This window comes from Pseudonaja textilis, chromosome 2 (genome assembly GCF_049901715.1).
Source record: "Pseudonaja textilis isolate UNSWEBS1 chromosome 2, rPseTex1.2, whole genome shotgun sequence".
NCBI classification, from domain to species: Eukaryota; Metazoa; Chordata; class Lepidosauria; order Squamata; family Elapidae; genus Pseudonaja; species Pseudonaja textilis.
The window spans coordinates 22,019,977-22,041,498 of NC_141991.1; the positions used below are offsets into that span (position 1 = coordinate 22,019,977).

The window sequence follows — 21,522 nt, forward strand, 5'->3', positions numbered from 1 at the left end:
AATCACATAAGATCTTTCTGATCTTGTACAAAATGTCAGGAGAGTTTTGGTTAAAATACAGGAGGCCCAGTGAGATTTTTAATTTTTAAAAGAATTTTTAAAAGAGATTAATTTTTAAAAGAATTGTATTATTCTTGGTTGAATTACAGATTCCCCCCCCCCATAAATTTTAGTAAATCTTCATTTCTGGAAGTCTTTAAAATCAAGTTAGATAGTCAGGCTTCAGCCTTGAAGCAATAACTAAAATATTTACTATAGTTCAGTCCTTTGATTTAGGGCAGTTCCTCATTCTAGTTTGTATGACGAACGTTTAATGAAGAAAGGTACAAGGTTGGGGGACTTAAATATTCTTGAGTATTAAATATTAACAGCAGGGTTTTACATGATGAGTCATAACACAACAATTTATCTTTTTTTTTTTTTAGTTTTCTTATATGAACACCAGCCACACTGAGTGCCCACACCAGACAGGTACTTAAGTAAAGTCACAATGCAAACCTTTATTTTTGTCAATCTCTTTGTACTCTTCTTCTGAAAAATCACTTAATGAGCATCATATCTTCACAATTGGTGCTAATGAACTTTTATGATTCCTATAGGGAAACAAACCATTGTTTTGTAACCTGCTACTATCTGGATTTTCTTTGATTATCTCTAGTCTATGTTCTGATCAAGTTTCCTTTGCAAATGCCAAGGGCAACTCAAAAGAGTTTATTCCTAAGTAACTTTTTGCAATAATTAATAGAGACAATTTTTATTTAACCACAGCCACTGCTTCCAAGGTGCAGTCTAACAAATTAAGACAATGTTCTGGGATTTCTGTCCAATCTTGGTTAAAAAGAAAAAATAGAGAACCTCGTAAATGGGGTCATGGTACAGGTCTGTCTATTTTGTACATACCACAACCAGTGTAGGGGCAAATGGGTCTGTGGTATGCTGCAAGTTGCAATAATGGAATAGTATTTTGTAATCTGAATCCAGTGGTAGGATGCTAAGCAGGAAGATCAACATTTGAATCTTAACATGTGATAGTTGTCTTTGACATGAAACTTTAAGGGATATAAACTGAAGGTTTATTGCTTTAAAAGACCTTTTGGTCTTCAAGATGCATACTGTGTGTACAGTATAATAACTGAATAATAGCAGAAGGTAATTAATGTTTTCAGAAAAATGGGTAGCACTAGCTCAGATGTTACCTCCAGGAAAATTGCTAATGGAAGAAAGTATAGAAGTGTTGGATCAAAAAAGGGTAAATTTCAAACTTATAAGATCTTATTTTTCTCAATGTATTGTGAATAGCAATACAATAGCAATAACACTTAGCAATAGCACTTAAACTCAGTGCTTTACAGCCCTCTCTAAGCGGTTTATAGAGTCATCCTATTGCTTCATTTTGCCCACCTCGGAAGGATGGAAGGCTGAGTCAACTTTGAGCCGGTCAAGATTGAACTGCCAAATTGCAGTCAGCTGGCAGTCAGCAGAAGTAGCCTGAAGTACTGCACTCTAACGACTGCGCCATCATGGCTCATACTTATTGTCAGTACATTTATCATATATACGGTAACATATTTCTCCTCAAAAGATTGGAGATAACAGGGCGTTGGCTGAAGAATGAACACAACTGACTTTGTTCTTTCTTTCTAGATGCTACCTGGAATGTATCTCTCCATGTGAAATTTCTGCAACTTCACTTAAACTTCCGTTCTCGCACAGCGGCTTCTTTCAGTTCCAGCTTATGCCAGCCGGTATCTTCAAGCCAGTGTCAACCTGAACCCGCTGTCTATACCATCACGCATGTAAGTGGCTGCCGGTCTCAAGAGGAGGAATTCGGGGTAGTTTCCAGAAATAACTCAATCATGAATTTTGAGTGAGGAAAGCCTAAAAAAATGACGTTGTTATTTGACCTGGATGGTAGCTGGAGGACGTATCCTGGATTTAATTCAAGATTATGTTTTGCAGACAGGGGGATCTGCCTTGGGTGAAATGAATCTCATTCTTCCTTGGACAGTCTTGAGAAGTTGTGTGCTGGTAAGGATTAGCTTCTGTTATTCCTTTTCTTAGCAATTAATTAAGGGAGGAATAATTCCTTTTAGGGATGGGGTGGCTCAGTGGCTAAGACGCTGAGCTTGTCTATCAGAAAGGTCAGCAGTTTGGCAGTTCGAATCCCTAGCCGTGTGTATCGGAGTGAGCTCCCGTTACTTGTCCCAGCTTCTGCCAACCTAGCAGTTTGAAAGCATGTAAAAAATGCAAGTAGAAAAATAGGGAGCCCTTTGGTGGGAAGGTAACTGCGTTCTGTGCACCTTCGGCGTTTAGTCATGCCGGCCAAATGACCACGGAGACGTCTTCGGACAGCGCTGGCTCTTTGGCTTTGTAACGGAGATGAGCACCGCCCCCTAGAGCAGGAAATGACTGGCACTTATGTGTGAGGGGAACCTTTACCTTGACTTAATTCCTTCGTGAAACGTGTATGGTTTTACCCTAGGGAGTCAATTAAAGGTAGTTCTTGTTTAGTGAGGAATTGGGCCTGGCAACTTGGCTGTTGAGCAAAGCAGTCACTAAGTGAAAATCACATGACCCGGATTTTATGATTTTCGTTATGATTATGATTTTGTGATCAGTTTTCCTTTGCTTCTGGCTACGGCCTTCAGTCGAATTGGGGTTCTTCCTCTTTGGGGACATCTCGATATGGGGTGAATAAGCAAATGAAAATAAGAGCAGAGAGACCCTGCGAAAGTCATAATGCAAGGACTGATTGCTAAGTTATTTTTTATCATTGTTGTAGTCGTAAGCCAAGGACTACTTATACCTGCAAATTAGCCGACAAATTGATAAGAATAAAATGCCAGTTCAACAGGAGCACATAGGTGCACATTAACACACTTGGCCACAATGCAGGTAGTCCTCGACTTACGACCACAAGCGAGCCCAAAATTTCTGTGGTTAAGTCAAACATTTGTTAAGTGAGTTTTGCCCCATTTTACGACCATTCTTATCTCAGTGGTTAAGTGAATCACAGCAGTTGATAAGTTAGTAACCCGGTTGTTAAGGGAATCTGGCTTTCCCGTTGACTTTGCTCGTCAGAAAATTGCAAAAGGGGATCTTGGGACATAGCAACGGTCATAAATATGAACCAGTTGCCAAGCAGCTGAAGTTTGATCACATGATTGTGGGGGGGATGCTGCAAAGGTCGTAACTGTGAAAAACAATCATAAGTCACATTTTTTTCAGCGCCGTTGTAACTTTGAACAGTCACTAAGTGAACTATTGTAAGTCAAGGACTATCTGTACTGAGTTCCATTGTCCCATTCCACCTCATTTTTTTCACTTGTTAGGTCTGGCGTTCTGATGTACAGTTTGCTGGCAAGCGACTCCTGTGTCCAGATGGTAAGTTACAAGATTGTTCTGTAAAGAACAGGGTGAATAAAGAGGAGATTGTGTGAAAAATGGCCATTAATGTCTTGGAAGGTAGAGAGAGCAGTCCTGGGTCTTCTCGCCAACGGTCGGAGTTATGTCTTTCTCAGATATTTGGAAGAGATTCCAGAACTTAAAGAAACAAGCTAGAGGACTTACGGAAGGGCCGACGTTGATGGTTGAAACCAATGACTCAGAAAATCATTAGGGTATTCCTTGGAAAACAGAACGTCATGATTAATGACTGCGTTCCCTAGAACTCCTTTCCTTCTTGTGAACAAGAAGAAATAAGATGACAATTCCAATTAAAGATTAACAAGGGAAAGCACAGACAAAAATTTTGCAATGGGGATAGCAGATCTATTTTCTCCATTTTTTTCTAGCCTTACATCCAGTCTGTCCTGTTTCCTTATGACTTTGTAATATTTTTTTTAAAAGTGTGTGCTATAATTCCAACCTTGTTTCATCAAATGATGGTTGATTAAAAAAATGCCTAGCATGAAAATAATGAATCCGATCTATTCCCTTAACATATTGTACAAGAAAGGGAAATAATTATGCTGCAAAATTCAGAAGCGTGTTTTGAGAATAGAATAGAATAGACTCCTTTATTGGACAAGCATGATTGGACACGCAAGGAATTTGTCTTGGTGCATAAGCTCTCAGTGTACATAAAAGAAAAGATACATTCATCAAAAGTCAGGAATCATAAGGTACAACACTTAATAATAGTCATAGGGTACAATAAACAATCAAAGCATACTAGGAAACAGTCAATATAAACCATAAGGATACAAGCGACAAAGTTACAGTCATACAGTCACAAATGGGAGGGGATGGGTGATAAGGAGTGATGAGATTAATAGATTAATGATTTTTCATTAATGAGTTTTGTATGTGTTCAGCCCATCAACCATTCTTTCTTTGGTTATCCCAGTGGTTTTCAAACCAGGCAATTTAAGATGTGTGTACTTCAATTGGCTGGAGAATTCTGGAAGTTGAACTCCACACCATCTTAAAACCACCAGGTTTGAAAAACATCTGGTTATACTCAATTCCGTTTCTCATGTGTTGTAATGACGAGGCAGTCGGGTTGTTTGATCATGAACAACTGAATCATGATGATCTTTATTGGAGTCTAGTCTTGCATTTATACACATTTTTAATTATCCTCCATCATTGGTTAACTTTGGTTACTGTTTAACTTTCATTACTGTTTAGCACAGTAATTAATATAATTAATTATCTCTAGTTAAAGTCTAACACATGTTTACTTCCTCTCTCTAATCCTCCTTTAGATTAGTGACTTTGTTTACCTGAGTTGTATTTGCTTGGAAACATTCTTTATCTGAGGTTTGCCATCCAAGATTGGAACATTCCTGCAATTACAACTCTGCACTCATGCTTTTTATATCCTAATTTTCCTTCCCACTTCCAAAAGAATTTTTAGTGCAAAGTGAACATGCTCATTCATCATTTGTAGGATTTTTCTTCCTTAGATGTTTATTTTCCTTTTGGGTTCATTTTGGGACATGTTGTGATTTCCTTAAACTTGCTAATGGCTTTCTTGCGCTTAGTTACATAAGGCAGGGTCAAAAAAAAGTATTCATTGTAATATTTAAACTTTCCTCAACCTGATGTCTTCCAGAAGTGTTTGACCACACAGGACCAGGTAGATCAGGAGCGTCAAAGTCAAACTCAATTTTATATGAGGGTCGCATCAGGGCTGTGATTGACCTCATGGCCAGCTGGGTGGGCGTGGCCATCTTGACACCACTCCCCAAATTGCTAGCATGTTTCCTCTTCACATTGGGTAGACTGGGCCGAAGTGACGGGGACCGGCCCCTTATATTTTCCAGGACGGCTCCGCAGTCTGGATCCAACTGCATTGTGGGTCAAATCCGGCCCACGGGCCTTGAGTTTGACACCTCTGAGGTAAATGGTCCAAAGAACTCTGGTGCAAGCAGTCCTTGACTTATTACCACAACCAAGAATAGAATTTCCATTGTTAAGTAAACTGGTTGTTAGGCAAGTCGTGCCTAATTTTACAACCCTTTTGCCAAGGTTGTTAGCAGATCATTGCAATTGAAAATCCTGCGGTCTGGAGTTTCCCATTGACTTTGCTTGCTAGCAGCTGGCTGGGAAGATTGTAAACGGAAGTCATGTGATTGCAAGAACACTGCAAACATTGTAAATACATGCCAGATGCCGAGCAAACAAATTGTGATCACGTAACCTTGGGATTGCTATGTTGGTTGTAAGTGTCAGGACTGATTGTAAGTCACATTTTTTGGGGGGTGCTTTGTAACTGAATGGTGACTAAATGAAGGGTTGTAAGTCAAGAACTATCTCTATTTACATCTGACAAGCCCAGATTGAGGGAAAGTGGTAAGTAGGAGATATTACATGAATACATTTCTGCAGAAATGCACCGGTAATCAAGAATTACTTTCTGTAACAATTTAACACCACTTCCCTTCAAATTTCTTTTTCTGCTAGTTTCTCACCGACGCTGGGGACTGCTGGCCTTTGCTGTAGGTTTGGGCCTGGGATTGCTGGCTTTGGCAATCTTCCTGATTCACTGGAAGATGCACAGACTCCATAGAGGTAATAAAGCATCAGAAGAACTGGTTTATAATGAGTGTGGGTGGATGTGACTCTATACTGTTTCCAATCTCAAGCAGCGAAGTAGAAAATATGACTTTCCAAAGGAAAAGCTTTAATTGCTCTGTAAATACATCAAATCCTTTTAGGTTGTTCTGTTTTTTTATCCATTGATAAAACATTTTCCATACTATGTAATATTCAGTTTCTTCTTTTTCTTTAATTTCTTTCACTTCTGTTTCTCTTCCAGACGCATCTTGCCGGCACCATTCTTGTCCCATCCTGCTGATCTACTCTCCTGATTCAGAGGAGCACAAACAGTTGGTCTGCTCCTTCGCCGCCTTGTTGCGGTCAGCACTGGGCTGCCCGGTGCTATTGGACCTCTGGGAGCTGGGCCACGTGGGACGACTGGGCATCTTGCCCTGGATGTACGCCCAACGGGAACTTGTGGGTCGCAAGCAGGGCCAGGTGCTACTGCTGTGGAGCGCAGGCAGTGCCAACGCTTATGGACTCTGGCAAGGAGAGGCCAGTAGCCCTGGTACGAAAGCCCCAGAGCCCTATGACCTCTTTGGGGCAGCCATGGCCTGTTTACAAGGTGAACTTCAAGGTACGGTCCAGCGATGTGACTGGGTAATTGCCTACTTCAGTAAACTGTGCGACTGGCGGGATATTCCCTGTGCTCTGCGCCTTCTTCCCCGTTACCGCCTGCCTCAGGACCTGCCGGACCTGTTTGGGGTCCTTCAGGGCAACTCCAGCTCAGGACCCAGCTGGCTCCATGCTAGCGCCAAAGCCCTTGTGTGCCACCTGCTCAAAGGCAAGAAGAAGAGGAGTTCGCGGAAACTGCGGAATCCACCATGGAGCAAGAACATCAGGAGACTGGAGGAATCCCTGTTCCCCCTTGCTCAGCCCAAGACACACAGGCCAAGCTGCACCTGAGGGCTGTGGACTAAAGGTGTATTGCAAAATGGGATCGATCCCACTGGTTATCCGTAGGCGGAAGGCAGCCATTGGGCCTCAGAAGGATTGGCCTTCTTTATGGTGCCGAAGAAATGGCGTCTGTAATCATCTCGGGCGGTAAATCCAATGCCACAAAAACAAAGGAAGGGGTCCAGCTCAGCTAATCGTAAAGCAGAGAGATTCCTCTGGGTCTGCCAGAGAGTCCACCCACCCCCTCCATCACCTGGTGGTTCATGGCATCTGTTGCCATAGAGAGGACAGGGTACCGCGAAGAAGGGGTCATGCTGAAAGCGGGATGGTGCAATATGAAGGTTGCGGGCAGCCGCGTGAGGGATTCACGGGGGCTGCTGCTTCCTAGCAAATTCTTCCCAGAGGATAGTAAGCTTGCCAAAAGGTGGCCAGGTTAGGCCCAGGGAAGAGGATCTTGTTGCAAGCTAGATGGACTAAACGAAGAGGCTGAATTCTTGCTTTGTTCACCGTCCATCACCTCAGGGCTCTAAACCCACAGAAGGTGGAGAACATCTCTGACAGCTGTCAGAGTGTTCGTTTTACTTGTTTCTTTTCAAAACATGGGTCCTTAACATTTCTATTTGTGGAGACACAAAGACCAGCACAAAGAAACCTGCAGATAACATAGCATAACATAAGAGTTGGAAGGGACCTTGGAGGTCATCTCGTCTGACCCCCCTCCTGCTCGAGCAGGAGGTCAATAATATTCCAAATATTAGCCCCTACCTAGGATCGAACTCACAGCCTCCTGATTGTGAGGTGAGAGTCCACCTCTATGCCAGTGATCTCCTAGATAGTACACTAAGGCTCGTTCCCCACTGTTGAGTGGAGGTTCTCTTCATCTACCTATGAACTGGCCAAAAGTGATGCCAGCAGGGAGCCGGCTGTTCCTGTTACCAATCCAGAGATCAGTTGGCTCGGACCGGTTCTGGCGTACCGGGAGCGGAAATTTTGAGTAGTTCGGAGAACCGAAGCGTGCTCTCATCGAGTAGGTAGGGAAAAATTTGGAATCTCGCCACTGTACTTAATCCCTATCCCGATTCTGTCCCCCGTCAATGCAGTCTCATGACTCCCTTCAAGGGAATGGGGTGACCAAGGCCCAATGGATTTTATGCACCTTAGAACTGCTCTGGAGGGGGCTGGGTGTCCGAATATGCGAGGGGGGAAAACACTATTTGAACACCAGTAAAGCTGAAGAAGAATCTTCTAGATAGAGAAGATCAGCCTTTTTGCTCCTAAGCTGAGGACAAGATGATGGGAGCATCGAGGGGATTATCACAGAACAAAAGCTATTCTCAGAGTGTGTCGTTGCTGTGTTACAAGTGGGAAAAGGACTTACAAAGTCATACAATCAGGTGAATTTAAATCAGCTACCAGCTTGCCTCGCTTTTGACCACTCCATTTCCAAACCAGCAAAACAAGCGTGTTGCTAAGAGAGTTGTAAGAGATCATTATTTTGTTTTGTATGTTTAATCTGCTGAGGTGTTTTTTTTTTGTTGTTGTTGTTGCTCAGGTCCTACGTCTGTTCTTGGTGCTGCTATCTTGGAATACAATAATAAAGATGGCTTTTAAAGGAAATTCAAAAATCCAAAGGGCATTTTTCTGCTTTAGGTAACCTACAACATTGTACTGATGGTCTCCTAAAAAGTAGAAACCTTGATAAAGTAAATGCTTTTAAAAGTATATCTGTGCCTCCTGACTTTGAAAGTAAGCTTGACAATCTTTTCGATGAATAACCCCCTGGTGGAAGGGCTGTCTGTGTCATTCCATAATGCAACTTACGGCCTTTCAGATACGTCGTTTTTACAGCTTCCAGACCTGACCATGTTGGTTTAGAATTATGATTAGATCCAATGTATCTGGAAGACAACAGATTGGGGGAAACTGTCCTAATAGCTTCAAACAGTTGGCTCTTCCATTTAAAATAGTCTTGTACCTCAGGATCTATTAAGGTTTACTAGCTCCATATCCATGATTCGCTATGAAACTATGTGATTAGGCTTAGTTTTTGGGGAGGCAAATAATGAGAAAAAAAAAGTTCTGCCTCTGCCTACCAGCATCCATCAGTATTCATCTGGCTAGCATTCTGTCAGTGTGTGAGAGTTGAGGGCTGTTTGGAAACTGAAACAGTATTTGCTGCGTGAACAAGAAAGAGACAGCAAGGATCTCTAATCTCTGATGGTCATTTTGAAAAATCCTTTCTTAGTGAGCACCTAGAAGCCAAGAAGAACTTATGTGCCAAATTTCAAGTTTGTAGGCTTTACGGTTTGGGAGATATTGTGATGATGCGTGAGTGGTATTTCGCTTTTATATATATTTATATAGATTTCTATTCAGATCTAATTCTAGATCCACAGACACAGACACATATGCAAATCATTCACATACACAGGTAGTCCTCGACTTACGACCACAATAGAGCCCAAAATTTCTGTTGTTAAGTGAGACATTTGTTAAGTGAATTTTGCTCCATTTTATGACCTTTCTTGCCACAGCCGTTAAGTGAATCACACTGCAGTTGTTAATTTAGTAACATGGTTGTTAAGTGAATCTGGCTTCCCCATTGACTGCTTGTGCGAAGATTGCAAATGGTGATCACTTGATCCCAGGACACTGCAACTGTCATAATAAATACATGTCTGTTACCAGGCATCCCAAATTTGATCACATGATCACAGGGAAGGCTGCAAATCAGTGGTGGGATTCAGTGCTGCAAATCAGTTTATGGGATTCAGAGGTGGTATTTGTCAGTTCTCCGAACTACTCAAAATGTCCGCTACCAGTTCTCCAGAACTGGTCAGAACCTGCTGAATACCACCACTGCTGCAAAGGTTATAAGTGTGAAAAATGGCCATAAATCACTTTTTTCAGTGCTGTTGTAATTTCAAATGGTCACTAAAGAAATGATTGTAAATCAAAGACTACCTATATACCGTACAGGGCTTGAAGGTTTTTTTTGTGCCTTTCCATTTCATCGTTCAAATGACCCATGTTACAATAAATGTATAAAGAAAGGCACATTTCTGCTTCATGATAAAACATCAATAGCTATTCTCTGAGGAGATGGTGGCCTTTAAGTCAAGATCCTTATTGAATAATTCTTCTATTTTTCAAATAAAGTCGAAGAAGTTCCAGAGCTTACAGTCAAATATCTTCCATCTCCTTCAACCCCACTTTTCTTAAAGAAGCAAAAACCAACTAGCTTTGGAATGAGTCTATGGGAAAAAAATGGCGCTAAAATTTCCTGTTCTCCTGATTGATTCACTGCTTCATTGGCAAAGAGAGGAAGCATGGTGCTGAAATAGGAATTCCCCAAAGGAGTGAAGAAATCAGGGAATCCATAGTGGTTTAAATTTAGCTGGAGATAACCCCAATCATGCATATAGTTGAAATACATTTTCCATCAGAGCTACCGGAGGATTTGTTGTAATGATGAGGCAGTCGAGTTGTTTGACCATGAACAACTGAATCATGATGATCTTTATTGGAGTCTAGTCTTGCATTTATACACATTTTTAGTTATCCTCCATCATTGGTTAACTTTGGTTACTGCTTAACTTTCTTTACTGTTTAGCATAGTAATCCATACAATTAATTATCTCTAGTTAAAGTCTAACATATGTTTACTTCCTCTCTAATCCTCCTTTAGATTAGTGACTTTGTTTACCTGAGTTGTATTTGCTTGGAAACATTCTTTATCTGAGGTTTGCCATCTGAGATTGGAATATTCCTGCAATTACAACTCTACATATCCTCGTTTTTTATTTTAAATGGAGGATTCAAAGATTTATGAATGTATCGCAATTGTAGAGGATTAAGAGAGGGGGAAGCAGGACAAAACAATGCAAATAAATTTGGAATACATTGAATAAAACAACAGGTTTCAATTAGTACAGTAATAATAATTATAGCATAAAAGAAAAACTGTCTGAGCCAAGACCAATCAGGGAGCCAATTGGTTAGCCACTCAAAAGGTGAGTAATGAGCATGGATATTATTTTGAATGTATGATTGTAAATTGGCAAGCTCATCCTCAATAGTTTTATTCAAAGAATGAAAATGCACAGCACATCCACGGTGTCCAACTAACGTACAGAACTCTCCCTGATGGGCTAAAAGATAGTCTATGGCAAAACACTGCTGTAAGACATCTTGATTTAAGTCTTCTATTTCATGCTGCAAATCACGAATAATAGCAGCGGTAGCATTGATGGATTTTTCAAGTCTGCAGGTGAGACCAAGAATAGATCGTCTGTTTTCTTGAGCAATTATGCCAGGATAAGAGCCTAGAGTAAGGACTCCTGTAATGGCCCCTGCCAATGCACGGCCAAATGTAGAACCAGAAGACAATTGTGTGTCAATAATGACTTCATCATTACATGTAGGCCCCAGAGAGGAACGCCGCTGTCGAGTTGATGGGAGCGTACCTATTTGAACAGGTAGAGTAAAATAACCTATAGTTGCACATTGATAATTCTGAGGATGAACATTAGTAGCATATTTATCAAAAAAGAACCACATATTAGGATCCTTAAGCTGCCAACCAGCGCATATCGATCCTGTATTAGATTGATCAAAGGCATTAAAAATAGGAAAATTGTCAGGATACATATCAGGAGCTATATTAATTCCATGCAAGGAAGAATTAAAGGTACCTGACAACCAATAGTAGTCAGAACAATAACTATAATTCCCTAGCTTTTTTAATATGTGCTGAGCAGCATCATAATCAGACCAATTATGAAGCCAAGTGTGTTTAGCATGACAACAGAAACACAGACCCCTTGTAAATTGACTAACTTTCAAGTAACGCCAATGGACAGAATTCAATTGCATAGGGGGTGTAGAAAATAGCCAGGAGTGTGAAATAGATCACAGTTGTGAGAAAATAAATGTAGAAGACATGATCAAGTTAGGGGTAAAAGAAATTTGACCAAATGCCATTGGGGGCTCATAGTATAAAGTAATATTCGTGCCATGGGTCATAAACATGTATTGGGCATGACGAACCCACAAATTAGGGTTAAGACACAGAAGTATCATTTTGAGCAGAAACACCATTAACCATAAACAAGAAAATACAAAGTAAAATGGTAACCGAGTTAGCAGTAATAATAGCAAAAACAGCAGCAACAAGATTTTCAGGAGTCTGAGGTAATAAGGCCTGTTGCAGTTGTTGAGCTTGGTATGTAGTAGATTTAACCTGGCCACAAGTGATGGGTTGCGGGTGAGTCGACCTTGGAAGCGAACTTCCGTGTTCAGATGAAGATTGAAATCCGGAATCGGGTTGTGAAGGCCCTGATCCCATGCCATGATATGGACGAACACAGCGTGCTGGAACCCACACTGCTTGTCGAGTAGAAGGATCTTCCACGGCGGTGTAACCGCGACCCCAGGTGATCAGCGGTGTAGGGCCTTTCCAGGTTGGATCTGGAGCTTGGCGATATTTTACCAAAGGCCTTGCTAAAGATTCAGTAGTTTGAAAATGCAAATTAACAGGTGAGTCTGCAAGAGAATCTAAAAAGGTTAAACAATTCCAAGTATATAATGCTACAGCAATGAGATTTTGAATCTTTCGCAGATGGTAAGGGCCAGACTCAGTTTGTAATTGTTTCTGAAGCAATGCCTTAAAAGTACGATGAGCTCGTTCAACTATAGCTTGACCCTGAGAGTTGTAAGGAATTCCGTGCACTAAAGTAATATTCCATTTCTGACAAAAGGTTTGAAATTCATTACTAATATAAGTGGGACCATTGTCAGTTTTAAACTGAGAAGGCCGACCCATTACAGCAAAAGAGGATAGGCAATGAGAAATAACATCTGAAGTACGTTCATGTTTTGAAGCAGTAACCCAAAGGAAGTGTGAATGAGTGTCAATAGATGTATGAAGATAACAGTATGGCTTAAAGGTTGAAAATTGAGTTACATCCATTTGCCAAATTTGATTAGCTTGGGTTCCTCGTGGGTTGACACCTACTGGAAAGGAAACTGCCAGTTGCTGACAAGCTGGACAAGCACGGACAATATCCCGGGCTTGAGATCATGAAATTTTAAATTGCTTTGCAACAAATTCTTATCCAAAGAGAGAGCACAATAAGAAAAGGGAGGAGATTGCATAGCTAAATACACATATTGAGCATTAACGATCAAGTTAATAGGTTGGTCATTGAACAATCATAAAGCCAAAATCACAGCAGCCAGCTCAGCACGTTGAGCTGAAGTCTGCGTGGCAGTAAATTTAGAATACCATTGTTGTTGAATCTGCCAGTGAACCACACCCCTTATAGGTGATCCATCAGTAAAGACTGTAAGAGCTTTAGAAATAGGATTTCTCACAAAAATGGAAGAAAAGGCTGGATTTAAAGTAGTAGTAACCACTATTCTAGGATCCTTGGGTAAAGAATACATCAAGTTTCCCACATATTGAGAAAAGGCTATCTGATATGATTCTGAAATCATCATCAAATGCTCATGTTCAACTTTTGTACGAGTGAAAGCTATGCTAATGAGATCCTGTCCTGTAAGATGTAAGGCTTGTTTACGACCTTTAATAATAGATCCTCTAATGCTGATTGATAAGGATAAATGTTTCTAGGCAGAGTAGCTGACAAATTAATCCATTCATGAATGTTGACCGCTTGTGGGGATGCATTAAAATAAAGACATCCCGTAGGTAAGGGTGTAGTGGGAAGAATAGCTAAGCAAAGTCCTATTGTTAAGGATGTTATCCTGTCCACATATCGATGCTTAAACTTATTCAATATTTCTTGAAGGCATGTTCTTTGAAGATCAGTTAATACAACTAAATCTCTTGGTGATTGTGCTCCCTTCAAAGACTGAAATAAGGGCAACATATCACCAGTTTTAATGTAGAAGAATGGGCATGTCCAATTAATAATGCCAAGTAATTTTTGCCATTGTACTAATGTATATGATTGCTGTACTTGTAATTCAGGAAGAATTGGAATGGAGGAATTGTGCAACATTCTATGTTTCCCATTTTTCTTTTTTATAACAAAAACAGGAGTATTCCAAGGACTAGTTGAAGGTTCTATATGTCCAGCAGCCAATTGTTCTTGAACCAATTGTTATAAAGCAGTGAGTCTTTCCCCTAATAATGGCCATTGTTCCACCCAAACTGGTGTAGAACAGAGCCATTTAAGAGGAAGAGCCATCATCAAGAATCAAATGGGCATTAAGAAGAGAAAGGATATCACGGCCCCAAATATTAGTATGAATATCTAGAATGTATGGTTGTAGGAAAAAGGACTTACCAGCAGATGTTGTAACATTAATTTCTTGAACACTCTGCCAAGCAGCTGTAGAACCTCCTATTCCCCACAATGAAGAAACTGTCATTTTTGGCCACTGTACTGGCCACTGTAAAGAGGAGATGACAGTAACATTGGCTCCAGTATCCAATAATCCTTGAAATGGTTGTTTATTAAGGAAGAGCATTAACAAAGGACGAGAGGAGTTCAGCTGATGAAGTAAGCCTACAGATAAAGAAGTTGATCCAAATCCTGCATCCCCAAGATTACCTATACCAGGAGATGGATTTTCATATGGAAGAAGAAGCAATTGAGCAACAGAAGAATTACAAGGAAGAACTTGAGGAAGATTCACCCAAATCTGAATCATGAGGATACCAGTGTAATCTGAATCTATTACCCCAGGCACAACAAAACAGCCCTTTTTGTGTGCAGAAGAACGAGGCAAAATTAAGCCAACTAATCCCGAAGGAAGAGGACCTTTAAATTGAGATGGAACTATTTTAACATCCGTGGGAAATTTAAACTCAATTTCCTCTTGAGTGATTAAATCGATCCCAGCGCTACTGGCTGTGGCTGGGGAGGAGTGAGAGAGACTGCTAGAGGAGTCAGAGTGATGGGAAAGGCACACTTTGGATTCTGGGTGGGTGCCACACCCATTGGCAAGTTTCCCGACCGAAACCGACATTGATTGGCCTAATGAAATCCCTTTTTGCAAATAGGACACTTCTTAGAAGGATGATTCTGAGGCATAGAAGGTGTAGAATGACAGTCCTTCTGAAAGTGGCCAGACTTCTTACACTTAAAACAGTTACCAATTGGTCGCTGTCCTTTCTGAATAGCAGCCGCTAACATATGCATTTTATAAGTTTGTGATCCAATATCCTGGCAGACTCACAGCATATCTGCCAGAGTGTAATGAGCAGTAGCCTTTAGTGGCTGTAAAGCTCTTTTACAATCTGCATTAGCATTTTCAACAGCTAATTGGAGAAGAAGTTCACCAGCAGCTTCCTGATGATCAAACTGCTGTCTAATTGCTTTGGACAGATGCTCAACAAAGTCAGCATAAGGCTCATTGGCATTCTGTCGAATGTTTGAAAAATTTGCTCTAGGTTCTCCAGCTTGGGGTACCTTAAGAAAAGCATGAAAGGCACATTCAGAAACAATAGTTAATGTAGCTGGAGGAAGAACAACTTGAGTAGGAATTGTACCAAATGGTCCAGAACCAAATAGCAGCTCAACTGTGTATGCTTCTCCCCCTCCTAAAGCAGCAGCTTGAGCATGTCTCATATATTCACTCTCCCAAACCACATATTGCATGGATGTTAAAATCATGCGAAATATTTGCTTCCAATCTTCAGGATCATTGTATAACCATTTTTTATTCCTTTTACAAGTCCTCTTGTAAAATTACCACTAATCCTATAGTCTGTAACTGCCTTTTTAAACTCTCTTAAGATCTGATAAGGCAGACCCTCCCATTCTGCTACTTGCAGTCCAAGCTGTGGCCCCTGACCAGGATGATATTGTACTGGACAAACAGACAATAATTCTGCAAATTCTGTTCCTGAGACAGAGGTATCCCTTTTACAAGTCTCTACCATTTTCTGAAAAGAAGACTGAACAATAGAGTCAGGAGGCTTTTGCCTTGTATCTGCAGGAGCTGAGGGAATTGAAGACATATATTCAGGTGAAGAAGGGGGACAAATGACAGCATTAGTGTAACATGAAGGTGGAGGTGTTAAAAGAGAAAGTTCATTGTGACCAATTTTTTCAATTGCATGCCTACATAAATGCCACACATGCAAAACTTCTATTTTTGCTCGAGGTTCAGTATGCAATGTTTTCCCTATACGTTCCCAATCAGTTAATTTTAAAGACCCCTTTTCTGGGTACTATAGGCACTGAGATGCAATCTCCTGGACCAGCCTTAAGAGATTTCTCTGTGGTACTTCAGTATTATTTTTCTCCAACAAATAGCCTAATTCATCTAGATGCTTCCTTTGTTCCTCAGAAAGCAAAGACCCCATACTTACAGAAACCAAAAGGTTGAAGAAACCACAAAGGTTTGAAGGTGCACCAAATCCTTGGCGGATGAAGTAAGAGGATCCCTGTTCGGGTGCCACTTGTTGTAATGATGAGGCAGTTGAGTTGTTTGATCATGAACAACTGAATCATGATGATCTTTATTGGAGTCTAGTCTTGCATTTATACACATTTTTAGTTATCTTCCATCATTGGTTAACTTTGGTTACTGCTTAACTTTTGTTACTGTTTAGCATAGTAATCCATACAATTAATTATCTCTAGTTAAAGTCTACCATATGTTTACTTCCTCTCTCTAATCCTCCTTTAGATTAGTGACTTTGTTTACCTGAGTTGTATTTGCTTGGAAACATTCTTTATCTGAGGTTTGCCATCCAAGATTGGAACATTCCTGCAATTACAACTCTACAAGGATTCATAAAGATTTTTTTTTTCTGAAATCACACAAATTCCTTGTTTTTGTCTGCTATATGCAATACAAAATCACATTTTAAAAAAAGCAAAAGGTGCTAATCCTATGGCCCTACCATCAAGAGCAGACATATGAGTCAAAAACATCATGTGTCAACTCATAAAATATTTCTATGGTCTTTTTAGAGCTGCCAACAGAAAGGGAGGGGGGAAAGGGATTTGAAAGAGCAGTGTGGCAGCTTGGAAAGTGAAAGTGCATTCCATAAATAGTTTTTCAAAGATAGTAACTAGGTGATGAGTTTCTGCCATGCAAAATTCTAACTGGAGAACATGATTGATGACTCTTGGCTATGGATGTGTCTCATTGGAGAATATGAATTATGATACACCCAGGGGGGTGGGGGGAAACCAGGGTCAAGGGTGACAATGAATTATGTGTCTCAGAGTTGGCTACACCCAGGCAGTGCCGGACAGTTTAACTCCCAATAAATCCTTTTGAAGTTTTGGAAATTTGGCTCCAGACTCATGATTTAAATGTAGGTAACTGCCGGAATCCTGACACCATGACTGCATTTTTTGGCAGTTCTGAGCTGAATTCACTCGTCCAACATGAATAAATGAAACTACAGATAGTCCTTGTCTTACAACATTTAGTGACCATTCAAAGTTACAACAGCACTGAAAAAAGTGACTTATAACTATTTTTCACCCTTATGACCACTGCAGGATGCCCATGGTCATGTGATTTATATTCAGATACTTGACAACTGATTCACATTTACGATGGATGCAGTGTCATGGGAATCATGTGATCAAGCTTTTGCTACCTTCTGACAAGCAAAGTCAACAGGGAAAACAGATTCACTTAACGACGGTGTTACTAATTTAACAACTGCAGTGATTCCCTTACCAAATGTGACAAGAAAAGTCATAAAATGGGGCAAAACAAATTTCTCACTTAGCAACATACATTTTGGGCTCAATTCTGGTCATAAGTTGACCATAAGTTATCTATACATCTTCTGAAGCTACCAGCTTCATTCCACAACTTTCAACTATATAAGTGTTGTGCCAAGAAATGCTGAGTTTCATTTTGGGTTCACTTACCACCTGCCACACGAAGGTAGGAAATTGCTTTGTTCTGTTATAGAACAAAGGACACTTGGCAGAAAAGTTTCCAAAACAAGCACTGTTAGTGGTAGGGAAGTGTGACCTGCTGGAATTTCTTATCAAAAAGTGCTGGTCGTCTCCTGGCTCCTTTTGTTCTTTGGATTATTCCATATCAAGTGACCTTTGACTGATTTTGAAAGTGAAAGGAATTTTTGCTTTTTTAGCTAATGATTAATAAAGGTCAATCCGTGCACATAAATTTGTAACCCCCTCCAATTCTATCACAAGGACTAGGATTTACAAGTCTAATCCAGGCCTTACACCATTTTGTTGAAAATTCAACAAAATGAAATTCAATGTAGCGAAAGTCCTACACTTAGGCAAGAAAAACCAAAAGTACACATATAGACTAGGTGAAACCAGGCTCAATAGCAGTAACTGTGAGAGGGATCTTGGAGTCTTAGTGGACAACCAGCTAAATAGGAGCCAGCAGTGTACAGCAGCCACTGCCAAAAAAGCTAATGCAATCCTAAATTGTATCCTAAAGAGGGATCCCAGTCAAGATCAAGGGAAGCACTAATACCACTCTATAAAGCCTCAGTAAGACAACACCTAGAGTACTGCATCCAGTTTTGTTCACCGCATTATAAAAAAGATGTTGAGACTCTAAAAATAGTACAGAGAAGAGCAACCAGGATGATTAGGGGACTGGAGGCTAAAACATACAACGAATGGTTGCAGGAAATGGGCTTGGCTAGTCTAGTAAAGAGAAGGACCAGGGGAGAAATGATAGCAGTCTTCCAATATTTGAGGGGCTGCCCCAGAGAGGAAGGGGTCGAGCTATTTTCCAAGACACCCAAAGGCCAGACAAGGAATAATGGATGGAAAGTGAACAAGGAGAGATTTAACCTGGAAATAAGGAGAAACTTTCTGATAGTGAGAACTATCAACCAATGGAACAGCTTTGCCTTCAGAAGTTGTGGGAGCGCCATCACTTGAGACCTTCAAGAGATTGGACTGCCATCTGTCAGAAATGGTGTAGGGTCTCCCGCTTGGGTGGAGGGTTGGACTAGATGCCCTACAAGATCCCTTCCAACTCTGATTATCTGATTAAGAAAACAATATGTCTCAACCATGGCAAATTTAACATGTATATATTCAATTGCTGGCTGATAAATTTTGGGAGTTGAAATCCACACATCTTCAAGCCACCAAAGTTGGTGTTAGATCTGGGAGGATGGTTCAAGAACGGAGGCAAGACTCAGATAACAACAACAGCTCTTTATTAGTGACTTCAAATCTGAGCAAAGAATCCCAGCTGCAGCAGCCCCTTATATAGGGCTGGCTGCGGATAGGCAGCCAATGAAGGCGATTTGAGTTTGCCGCTCTTGGCTGGGCCAATCGCGGCAGCCCGTTTACTAGCCAATCGCATCAGTCTGCGGCGACCAATCACAATCTGCTATTCGCGGGCCAATCAGAGTTGCAGGCTTTCGAGCCTGCTAGTCCGGAACAGTTGGGAATGGGAATCACTGTCCTATATGATCACTGGGTAAGTCTTTCTACTGAATTTATGCCAGGAATTGACAACTTCTGATTCTAAAGGACCCATTAGAAATGTTGACTTCAAGTCATGCCACTCACACAAAATGGCTGCTTTGGATTTTTTTTAAAATATAATTTTTATTGAGAATTTTTACATAGGCAAAGGACAAACATGAAGGTAAACTGCACCATGAAAAGAAGGAAAAATAAAAAAAGAGAGAGAAAAAGAAGAAAAAGTGCAGAAAGCAAAACAGTAGAAAATAGAAAGAAAAATAAAGAAAGAGAAATCGGCAACTTCTGAATCCTTTTTAACAATTATGAACAAACTTATCGACTTGTGGACTTATTATCCATAATTTGTCCCTCCTCCCTCAATAATATTATAAAAATCCCTTCAGCAACTTGTTCAGACTTTTTCAATCATTCAATCCATAAATCGTCCTTTCACTTGTTTTTCATTTTCAGCAAAAAGTCCCCCAAAGTTTACTGGTCTTGTAAAAGTACTTACTGTTTTCCACAAAGCTGCTTTAGATGACCATATAGCTACCTAGCTATTTACCAAATTTGAGAACACAATTTTCTTTCTTCTATTTTACCTAAAAACACATAGCTGCAGCAATGAATAGCCTGAAATGGCATGTTATCATTCTTTTTATTTCATGAAAATGGGATCTCTCCTAAGCTAAGGTAAGTTTCAAGTCACACTGTGTGATTCCTTTTGTTTGTTGGCTTAGTGTGTGGTATGACCTTCCACCATGACAACTCGTTCAGTAAACTGGGACTAAAACAAAATCCTGATACATAAATGTTGTCAGTCTTTGTCCAGATCTGAAATCTTCATTTTTTGCCAGCTCAAAATACAAAATTTTCCAAAGGGATAATATCTGAATTTGCTCTGGTGACATTTGGGGAAATTTGGGATTTCGTTTGGCTATGATTTTGTTTCCTGTCTTATTTGAAACGCTTTAGGCTCTCATTGCTGGCAGTTTGGCACTCGGCCTAGGTTTTCTGGCACATCCCTTGGATTCCAGGGGAAATTCTTGCTCCACCTCTTGGCCTTTATTTTCCTGTGACGTAACCCTGGTAGTAATTGCAAAAAGGGAGGATATTTGTTTACGAAGTCAGATCCAGAAAACCAAGCTAGGAAGTATTTTCCTGACCTGGGCAGCTCTTCGGATCTTCTTGCTACTGTGGGTTGTGAAGAGATTTTTGGCTAACTGGATCTTTCACCTGCTGGTCTAACACCAAAGGTTGGAAACGCTGTGAAGACAACAATTCCTTGGAAGAAAAAACTGGGAAATAGTGTACCAAGGCAGGATTTAAACTTATTCTGCGGAAAGGCAGGTTGCGCCATGGGAAGCAAAGGATCTGTATTATGCTGGTAATGAGTTACAAGAAGAGTGATTGCTTGGCTACCTGAGATGCAGTTACTTGCCTTAGTGCTGTTCCTAACTCACTTGATTTCTGCCTGCTTCCCCCTTGCAAACTCGCTGAACTCTGTCAGTTGCTCACCGGTAAGTAAAAGTCTATATAGTGGCGGGAGGAGGCAGCGAAGTTCAGAATCGGACAAAATAATCTCTGGGATCTGTTATTCCCTTCCTTTTTCCTTAGTCCCCTTGTATTTTGCATTATTGCTGTGTTGCAAACTGGCATCAGCATTTTGGCACCTATGGTTGATTAGGAGCTCTGACAGCTTGATTCTCTGAGGCGAAGCATGTTTATATCGTGTCAGCATAGCATGCTTATCTCAGGTGTCATTACAGCCAGTGGAAGAGGGATTGTTGTTAAGAAGAATTATAGTAGAATCAGCTCGGCCAAAGAACCCTTGTGTCATGATATGAAAGTTTTGGAGCCTTACCTTACTTAACAGTATTGCTTAGCAGAATCAATACTTGCTGTGATGTAGGGTCCTGGGTGCTCTCTGAGCTTGGTTGTTTTTTTCCAAATGTTTCATTACCCAACTAGGTGAGGTAACATCATCGGTGCTAGCTAACCAGGTGTTACCTAACTTGAAACTTCTGCCAGCAAACAACCAAACCCAGAGAGCACCAAGGACCCCCACAGCAACTCCTTAAAACAACAGTATCATTTTCAGAGCTTAGGTAGCAGTCATGAGATGCTAAGAAATGACACAGTCGCTTTAAAGAACTGTAGGGACATG

General features: G+C 40.6%; 2 protein-coding genes across 10 annotated transcripts in view; both read left to right on the forward strand.

Annotated features, from left to right (window-relative positions):
* The window catches only part of IL17RE (interleukin 17 receptor E), a 42,532-nt gene extending 33,868 nt beyond the window's left edge, over positions 1 to 8,664 (forward strand). For all 4 annotated transcript variants that reach the window (XM_026717938.2, XM_087923492.1, XM_087923493.1 and 1 more), the window contains exons 12-17: positions 426 to 471; positions 1,645 to 1,796; positions 1,960 to 2,028; positions 3,333 to 3,384; positions 5,911 to 6,018; positions 6,266 to 8,664. In XM_026717938.2, coding sequence (XP_026573723.1) covers positions 426 to 471; positions 1,645 to 1,796; positions 1,960 to 2,028; positions 3,333 to 3,384; positions 5,911 to 6,018; positions 6,266 to 6,951 — 1,113 coding nt within the window. In that variant the 3' untranslated portion in view covers positions 6,952 to 8,664. The remainder of the gene's footprint in view (positions 1 to 425; positions 472 to 1,644; positions 1,797 to 1,959; positions 2,029 to 3,332; positions 3,385 to 5,910; positions 6,019 to 6,265) is intronic.
* Positions 8,665 to 20,478: 11,814 nt separating this feature from the next.
* Positions 20,479 to 21,522, forward strand: part of IL17RC (interleukin 17 receptor C) — a 50,933-nt gene continuing 49,889 nt past the window's right edge. For 3 of the 6 annotated variants that reach the window (XM_026717906.2, XM_087923495.1, XM_087923498.1), the window contains exon 1: positions 20,479 to 20,875. In XM_026717906.2, the coding sequence (XP_026573691.2) occupies positions 20,783 to 20,875 (93 nt within the window). In that variant the 5' untranslated portion in view covers positions 20,479 to 20,782. Of the gene's footprint in view, positions 20,895 to 21,522 lie in introns of all 6 variants that reach the window. The other 3 variants (XM_087923496.1, XM_087923497.1, XM_087923494.1) reach the window with 3 other exon arrangements.